Below are 9,443 nucleotides of genomic sequence, written 5' to 3'. Positions count from 1 at the left end.
AGGACCACCTTTAAACTGACAAAAAACCTTTAAACTGAAAGCGTCTCCATCCACCTGTGGCTTGGTTTGAGCAGGTCTGTGCTTCTTCCTCTTTTTTAGTGTCCTCATAGAGCTTCTCCACCTCCTCCTCTGTGACTGAGGTCTTCACATGAGGAGTGAGAGTGAGGTCAGTCTGGTTGCTGATTGGCTGCATCTCCTCCTTAGCGTTCTGGGTGGATGAAACAGTAACTTCCACCTGTGGCAGCACCTGCGACCGGCTCAGTTTGAATAGGTCTGCGCTTCCTCTTCTTTTTGAGCTTGATCTTGAAAACGATTGGCTCCTTTCCACCATTACCCTGGAAGATTTCACTCTTTTTCTCCTCTTGAAGGAGATCAGTAGTTGGGTCAGTCTGGTTGCTGATTGGCTGCATCTCCTCCTCAGTGTTCTGGGTGGACAGAGCATCAACAGTGTCCTCAGACAGCTTCTCCTCCCCCTCCTCCTCTGTGACTGAGGTCTTCATATGAGGAGTGAGAGTGAGGTCAGTGTGGCTGCTGATTGGCTGCCTCCTCCTCAGTGTTCTGGGTGGATGAAGCATCAACAGTAACTTCCACCTGTGGCTGATCTTCAGAGGAGGCAGCTCCTGCGACCGGCTCAGTTTGAGTAGGTCTGCGCTTCTTCATCTTTTTGAGCTTAATCTTGAAAACGATTGGCTCCTTTCCATTAAAACTCTTTTTCTCCTCCTGCAGGAGATCGCCCCCAATTTCAAACTGCATGTTTCTCTGTAATTCTTTTGTCGAGGTCAGAGAAATTAAAAAGCAAATTGCGTCCAGAAAGCAAAGTGAACCAAGCGAATCGGTAGCAGAGAGCTAAGTAATGACGAGGTGAACTTAGTGAACCAAGTAAACCAAGTGAGGATTGAACCTTGATTTACTTAATTTATACCTACCTATATCCAAAGGATCAAAGGACATACAATCTTACAATTACATCCTAGAATTCCTATATGTAAATGTTTTACTTTGATCTGAACCAACCGTATATCTGGCAACAATGCACCAAAATAAGAAAAAAATTTAAGTAGAAAAACTTGAGTTTACAGTGAGAAGAGGATGGAAACTTTATCAACACGCAGAATATAAACAGAACGAAGGGATTCATGTTCCCTCCCACCTTGTGTCAAGAAGGAGTCGCTTGGTAGGATCTGAAAACATTTGTTTTAAGATATATTTACCCCACAAAGGTGTAAGTTACATCAAGTGTTGAATACGTTTATATGAAACGTCTGTACAGGGATTCATTGTCCCCTGATGATAAATCTCACTGACTTTAATGATCCCCTGAGTTTTCTATCACATAATTTTAAAGTTAAAATTTAGGGCCCGAGCACCCAACAGTAGGAGACAGTGGGAGGCCATATTGAAATTGTAAGGATTATTATTTACTTTCTTTTTCAGGCAAATGAATTGGCTTTTTGAGGCTTCAACATGCTCAAAGGTAGAAAATTAGAAAGTGGTGAAAATGTACGTATTCTGGAGTAATTTTAAATGGACGTGGCAAAATGGTTCAACAGTGTCCCTGGAACGCATTCACATTGACTGATCTTCATAAAAATCGATACACAGATGTATCATGACCAGACAAACAAAAAAGTCTGCAGAAGCATTCTGAAAAACACAACAGGAATCCTGCTATTTTGCATTTAGTGGCCATTTTTCCTTTGAGGTACTTGTCCCAGGGCTTTCATTAGATCAACTTCAAATTGAGATGAGTGTCATCACAACAAGATGGAGATACAAACTAACTCAAAGATCGATATTTCGTCACATGGCGTCAAAGTTTGATTATGCGCCATCAAAACCGATGTTATGTATCTTGGACATACAAAGTTTATTTATGCGCCATCAAAACCGATGTTATGTATCTTGGACATACATGGACCATAAATCCTTTGATGCAGAGCCATCAACAAACAACTCCACTCCTGCATTATAAGCATCAAAGGATTCAACAACAAAACATTCCTCCAGAATACGTACATTTTCACCACTTACAAATATACTGCAAGTTTTGGTAAGAATTTGAGCATGTTAACACCCTCAAAAAGCCAATTAATTTGCCTGAAAAATAATGATAATAATCCTTACAATTTCAATAGGGCCTCACTGTCTATCAGTTCCTGTCAGTGCTCGGGCCCTAATAAGGGCATTCAGCAATGAGGGTACAAACCCAGACCAAAAAAGAATCAAGAAAGTACAATTTCTTCTAGAAAGCCAAACTACAAAGTGTTGTAAGTAATTGCCATTTGAGTGCTACTAAATTGTTATTTTGTAACTTTTATTCAAGGTATAGTCAGAAGAGGTGTGTTTTGAGTTTGCGGTGGAAGATGTATAGACTTTCTGCTGTCCTGATGTCATTGGGGAGCTTATTCCACCATTTAGGTGCCAGGACAGCAAAAAAGTGAGGGAGAGTTGACTGTCGAGTGTCACACCTGGGTTCCTAGCAGTCCGGGTGGGGACTAACACGGAGTTGTCAAAAAATCCTATCTCATACTATTCAAGATAAGACAAAACAGTACCAACTAGCAATCTAGTTAACCTTAACCAGCAGATACCATAGTAATCTCGCAGAGACTCTTATTTAAAGAATATACTTTGACTAAATCCAAGTAGTCCAATAGTTTGAACCCCAAATGCACATTACATGAAATAATCTTAATCTGCAAAGTGACAACAAATGAAAGCAAATGTTGTGAGGATTCATATATTCAGATTTCATTCTATTTATTCACTGTGCCATATATTCAAACACTCATTCTGTATGTATATTCAAGTGACATACCATATATTCAGACATTCAAGATTCAGATATCAAACTATTTACATTTCTTTTAGCTGACCCTTCTATCCAAAGCGACTTACAATAAGTGCATTCAACCATGAGGGTACACACCCAGTTGACAGGGAAGTGTTGATAAGATGGGTGAGAAAAGGAAGAAGGTCAGGAGCGATAGACTGGAGAATGTGAGATGGGATGGGGTAAAGGGGGCAGGTGGTCGGGTGGGTGGAGGTTACCAAGGTAAGAACTTGATTGGGAGACAGGGGGGTGAGAGAGGAAAAGGGGATGACGATGAAGATGATGGAAATGTAGTTATAGCAGGAGGATTAGAAAATGAAGAGCTTATGTCTTCTATCCTTTTTGTAAAGTAGTTGACAAAGTGGCTTGGTGGAAGGGAGGAAGGAGGAGGGGGACTGGGGAGGTCAAGGAGGTTTGAAAGAGGGAGAAGAGTTTTTTGGGGTTTAGAAAATGAGGATTGATTCGGAGCTGGGGAGGACTGGCGGACCTGTTGTGAAGTAAGAGGACAGAGGGAGTCAAGAGAGGAGGACAGAGTAGAAAGGAGAATGTCTGTGGCCGAGTTAGGATGCATGAGTGAGAAAGAGTCAGGTGAAGGGAGGGCTGATAAACCAGAGGAGGCTTGAGAGGAGGGAGAGAGGGAACGAAGGTTGCGACGGACAGGTACAGAGTCTGTTGATAGGGTGGGGTTGTCAGTCTGAGATAGTGGGAGAGAGTAAGAGATAAAGAAGTGGTCGGACACATGAAGTGGGGTTACAGTGAGGTCAGATGTTGAACAGTTTCTGGTGAAAATATAGTCACTGTAGTTACCGGCTTTGTGAGTAGGAGGGGAAGGAGTGAGCCAGGGAGGAAGGGAAGGAGGACAGTAACAGGAATAGGTCCGATGACTTCTGATGACTTTAAGTCTCAATCACTCGAGTGACACAAAAGCTAGATCATTCAATTCAAGATAAGACAAAACATTACAAATTAGCAATCTAGTTAACCATAACAGCAGATACTTTAGTAATCTAGCAGAGACGCGTATTTAAAGATTATACTTTGCTTACTTCCAAGTAGTCCAGTAGTATGAAACCCCAGAAGTCCAATGCACATTATATGCAATAATCTTATCTGCAAATTACAACAAATTCAAAGGAATCTTATATTCAGATTTCATTCTATTTATTCACTGAGCCACATATTCTTTTTTTTTTTAAATACTTTTTATTGGTTTTTAACCGTTTTATAGTAAAAACATTAGAAAAACAAAACAGACAACAAAACAAACAAAACAGAAAAAGTCCCGAGCAAAAACTAACAGTGAGCACTGCAATATATATCCTTACACATATATATATATATATACATACACATATACATCCATGTATACACAAACATACATACATACACAATCAGCAGGATGACAGGAGACAGGCAAGGGAATAGCGTGTATAAAATAAATAGAATGAAACAAAATAAAATTTAAAAAAAAGGCAGTCAGGCCTCCCTTCCAGAAAAAGATTATGAGTTATGGTTTCTGTAAGAAGGAATGCACCGGTTCCCAGATCCTCCAAAACTTGACTGATTTGTGGTTAAGGTCATGAGTTAACTTCTCAATAGGAAAAAGAGCAGAAATCTGTGATATCCACATATTCAAACATTCATTCCGTATGTATATTCAAGTGACATACCATATATTCAGACACTCAAGATTCAGATTTCATTCTATACAAGCTTTTATTTCATACATTCAAACATAAAATATTTCTGCTGTGTTATTGCTGTGACCGTGAAGCAGCAGCTCGGCTCCACCGGATCGTTCAGGTTTGAACCGTGCAGGCTGCAACCTGAGCGGCCGCATTAGGAAGTTTAAGATCGGGGGCGAAAATAGTAGCGACTCTTTTGGTAATGTCCGCGGTGTGTTCCGCTTTCGATGCGAGGGTGAAATGTCAGAGGTGGTCGCACATTAGCGGAGCACTGGGACCGGTGTGTTGATCCGTTTGGAGAAGGGACACTTTGAAAGCTTTGTATCTGTGGTGACGACAGAGTAAAGATATTAGTTCAATATAATGTGGTTTATTTGATTTTCTTGGGGGGGGGGCGGCACAGCTCATTCTCATCCGAGGACACTCTATTCGTCCTAGGCCCGTGTCATCATCACGGACAGGGGGAGGGTCTGGAGCCGGGATGCCTGAAGCTGATTGGTCTGCTGGTGGGCCTCCTTAGCCGAGCCCACAGCCCGAGCAGGTATATAGGAAACCTCAGCTGCAGGAGCGACAGGAGCCAAGAAGTGTGGGATCATTATTTACAGCAGAGCGAGTCTTCCACCTGAGTCTGGTAAGTTAAAGCAAACATTCAAAAAAAACATTTGTTTACTTTTGATGATCCGTGGATAATCAACAAGCAAACAAATGTTCTTGGATTAAAGAAAGTCTTTGGGCTTGTCTTCTTCTTGGCAGTGAGATGAAGAGCCAGCAGCCCCTCCATGTGGCCACTCCAGTGAGGCAGAGCCTGGCCCTGACCAAAGTGGCTGGCACCCCCGTTTACCTCAAGCTGGACTCATCCCAGCCCACAGGCTCCTTCAAGATCAGGGGCATCGGGCACCTCTGCCAAGTTGTGAGTCCCTTTCCCCTGATTTCATGACCTAGCTCTACTTTGTGTTGACGTGATGTGTGGCTGAGATGTTGGGAAGTGATCCAGTGTGGAGCACTTTGCGTTTCACATCTCCAATCTGTCACTGCTGTGTTTACAACCTGTGATTCAAAGATTACTCACTGTATTATCTTTTGTTTTTTTTTAATATAGTGGGCAGAGCGAGGATGTGAGCGGTTTGTCTGCTGCTCAGGTGAGCACCAAAACAAAAACTACCCAATGCTCACCTTCGACCCTGCTGGTGTGTTTGTGACTAACCTTTGACCCCTCCTGGTCTCAACAGGAGGAAACGCTGGTATGGCGGCGGCGTACTCGGCCCGGCAGCTCGGGGTCCCTGCCACCATCGTGGTCCCGAGCGTCACACCCAATCCCACCGTGGAGAGGCTGATGGACGAGGGCGCCACCGTGGTCATTCATGGCAAGGTTCGTTATTTCCATCTTATTCCGATTTTTGTTGCCATTTGCGAAATGGCAACAAGGCACCAGTGGATATATGATGCAAAATTACACGGAATATGACTATTTGGATAATTGTATAGATGAATGGGCAAATACAGACGTACAGGAGGGATTATTAGTAATTTCCGATGTTTTGAATACATCATATTAACTCAAGTTGAGGCTTGTCTCTGTCAGGCTCTAAATGAAAGCATGGAATACGGAGAGCAGCTCGTGGCCAACAACCCCGGCTGGGTGCTCATCTCTCCGTTTGACGACCCCCTTATCTGGTAAGTCGGTGTCGGTCTGTCTGTTCCTGTGTCAGCATCACCATGTTCTTCTTTGAAGAAATCCCTGCGTAGACATTTATCTTTCATCGGGGGGAAGGAGGGGCTGGAGGCGCTGATAAGACACTTTCTTCTCGAAGCTAAAGGGAAATTGAAATTATTTTCAAAGGACTGATAGCAACACTCATATCTGACAATGTCAGTCGCACTCATGCACGGAGACGATTGCAGGGTGAGATGTCATTTCAGATCAACTGTATCTTATCACAGCGCTAACGCTAAGGGGGGGGTGGGGGGGGTCGACAGATAAGTTATCGGACGCCAGTCAAAGTGTTGAACTCAGTCATAAACTACTTAATCATTAGAAGGAGAACGAGAAACTAGGTCACAGTCTGCACAAACCAAAAAAAGTGATTGATATTGAATCTCCAGGAAAGTGACCGGCAGACTGTGTGTGTGTGTGTGTGTTTCCAGGGAAGGCCACACGTCTCTGGTGAAGGAGCTGGAGCGAGACCTGAGGCAGAAGCCGGGGGCCATCGTGCTGTCGGTGGGAGGCGGAGGCCTGCTGAACGGCGTGGTGGAGGGACTGCGGCGCGCCAACTGGGCGGATGTACCTATTGTAGCCATGGAAACCATCGGAGCACACAGCCTCAATGCCGCCATGAAGGCTGGAAAGCTGGTCACTTTACCTGCTATTACCAGGTACCTGGTCACACACGTTGTTGCACACAATTAATGACCTTATATTACATTTTAATGGTGGTTAAAGTGAATTTTGAATTGAGCTATACATGTTTTATTGAATTATGAGGTAAATCTTTTCTCCAGGTAATTAAAAGTCTGTTAGCTCAAACTACAGTGGGTGTATTGACACAAACCTTTCTCTTACTGTCTTCTGAAATATTTAGAAAATTTGTTCTCAAGATGCTTTGTTGGCATTTGATAAAATCAGTTGGGGAATATTTTATTTTTATATATTTATTAAGAATGTTTTACATGTTTTGTATCACTCATTTGTAAAGAGATTAATGACATTTGTCTGGATTTGAATTCCTTCCTGACGTTTTTTTTTATTTGACTCCCCAGCATCGCGACCACTCTGGGCCTGACGTGCGTCTCTGCTCAGACCATGAAGCTGGTGCAGGAGCACACCGTTTTCTCAGAACTCGTCACGGACCAAGAGGCGGTAATGGCTGTGGAGCACTTTGTGGGTTAGTACGACCCACGTGAACAGATGCACACTACATCTAATGTGGCCATGACACTGATCCCCCCCCCCCCACCTGGTGTCTCCTCTCCCTGCAGATGATGAGAAGATCCTGGTGGAGCCGGCGTGTGGCGCGGCCCTGGCAGCTGTGTACAGTGGCGTCATCAGGCGGCTGCAGGACGAAGGCAAGCTGGCGCACAACCTGGGCCCGGTGGTCATCGTGGTGTGCGGAGGCAACAACATCAGCATGGGGCAACTGTGGAAGTTGAAAAAGCAGCTGGGTATTATCTAGCACGGCCAGCTATACCTCCTGACTTTCCTTCTATTCCTCCATCGGCTGGTCCCAGTCCCTGCGTCCCACTGTTCACGTGCTCCACTGCCCGAATCATTCCAGAGGGGAGCAGCTGGAGGAACCTTTTTTTTATTGTTTCAGTAATGTTGTGATTGTGATGCTGCTCAGGTAGAGGTATAGTTTGTGACTAGAGAGGCCTCTATAGACCCATTGAGGGGGAGTGGACATTTGTATTTAGCAGGCTTGCTTATTAACGGTGCATGTTTGTTGTTCCTCTGCTTTTGTACTTTTGAAATGTTTTTAACAATGAATAAATTATATTTATGACTATTCTGTCTGGGGAATCATTTCATTGACGGTTTCTTATTCCTGGCTGCAGGTGGTGTGTAAAACAAAGCGTTAACTTTAATCAAGCGAAGCATGACTATATCATCAAACTTTCTTTAGAAAGCACGTTTCAAAAATGTAAATGCTAGTCAAAGTGCTCCACGTGTGAGTGACAACACAGGAGGGAGGATAAAAAGGATGTCAAAAATGAAACACAAATCAGCACTCAGCTTTCGAGACCAAAGCAATCAATTATAGAAAAGACTATAATATATAAAAGTTATCATAGCGAAATATGTTTAATCGACACAACAGAGAGGAATCACAAAATTTAAAATATATCTTCCAACTTTATATACACCGCGTTCCACATTATTATGCAAATTGGATTTAAGGGTCATAAACATTCATTTTTTAGTTTTTGAATTCAACTCATGGATGGTATTGTGTCTCAGGGCTATTTGGATGATTGAAATCAATCTCAGACACCTGTGATAATTAGTTTGCCAGGTGAGCCCAATCAAAGGAAAACTACTTAAGAAGGATGTTCCACATTATTACGCAAGCTACACGTTTCAGGCAAAATGGGGAAGAAAAAGGATCTCTCTGCTGCTGAAAAGCAGCAAATAGTGCAATACCTTGGTCAAGGTATCACAACATTGGATATTTCCAAAAGAATTGCACGTGATCATTTGATCGGTGAAGAAATTTGTCACTGATTCACAGCACAAGCGGGTTCGTTCAGACACAGGCAAAATAAGGAAGATTTCTGCCAAACAAATGCGTAGGGTTAAGAGAGCATCCACTAAAATGCCATTGAATAGCAACAAACAGGTGTTTGAAGCCGCTGGTGCTTCTGGAGTCTCGCAAACTTCAAGATGTAGGATGCCCATCTTCCCCTGACCTTAACCCTATTGAGAACCTTTGGAGCATCATCAAGCAAAATATCTATGTGTGTGGAAGGCAGTTCACATCCAAGCAGGTGCTCTGGGATGCTATTATGGCATCCTGCAAAGACATTAAAGCAGAAACTATCAAAGAACTCACAAGTTCAATGGATGCAAGAATTGTGAAGGTGATATCAAAGAAGGGGTCCTACGTTAACATGTTACTTCACCTGTTAAGATGTTTTTGATTAAAACTTTTTTTGATTTCAGTAAATATGACCTTAATGCTGCAAATTCAACAAATGACAATTTTTAGTTCTCTACAACCTATAAAATATCTTGAAACTCAGAAACTCTAACAGTTGATGACTTGAAAATTATACTGACTGGCTGCGCATTACTATTTAGTAAAATCTGAGCAAAGTGTAATCTGCATAATCATGTGGAACGCGGTGTACAGTGGGTGACCGTCAAAACAGACAGCTTGTTTACTCTCCACCAAGAGACATCCTTACATCACACAGTCGTGTATTCCAGACGA

General features: G+C 42.8%; 1 protein-coding gene across 1 annotated transcript; it reads left to right on the top strand.

Annotated features, from left to right (window-relative positions):
- The first annotated feature begins 5,275 nt into the window (after positions 1 to 5,275).
- On the top strand, positions 5,276 to 7,688 carry LOC133002450 (L-serine dehydratase/L-threonine deaminase-like). Its single transcript, XM_061072274.1, has 7 exons — positions 5,276 to 5,428; positions 5,618 to 5,657; positions 5,748 to 5,887; positions 6,101 to 6,192; positions 6,664 to 6,891; positions 7,276 to 7,400; positions 7,495 to 7,688. Exons 1-7 carry the CDS (start codon positions 5,276 to 5,278, stop codon positions 7,686 to 7,688), a joined length of 972 nt encoding a protein of 323 aa, XP_060928257.1.
- Positions 7,689 to 9,443: the final 1,755 nt, after the last annotated feature.

The sequence above is a fragment of the Limanda limanda genome, chromosome 5 (genome assembly GCF_963576545.1).
Source record: "Limanda limanda chromosome 5, fLimLim1.1, whole genome shotgun sequence".
NCBI lineage: Eukaryota > Metazoa > Chordata > Actinopteri > Pleuronectiformes > Pleuronectidae > Limanda > Limanda limanda.
Note: the sequence above shows the minus strand (reverse complement) of the source record. Positions and strands in the feature narration are given on the sequence as shown.

What these genes read in the sequence shown, in the direction of transcription:
- LOC133002450 (XM_061072274.1), top strand. Translation starts at nt 5,276, where the DNA reads ATGAAGAGCCAGCAGCCCCTCCATGTGGCCACTCCAGTGAGGCAGAGC. An exon ending in CCGTGGTCATTCATGGCAAG is followed by an intron (nt 5,888 to 6,100) that starts GTTCGTTATTTC and finishes TGTCTCTGTCAG; the next exon opens with GCTCTAAATGAAAGCATGGA. An exon ending in TTTGACGACCCCCTTATCTG is followed by an intron (nt 6,193 to 6,663) that starts GTAAGTCGGTGT and finishes GTGTGTTTCCAG; the next exon opens with GGAAGGCCACACGTCTCTGG.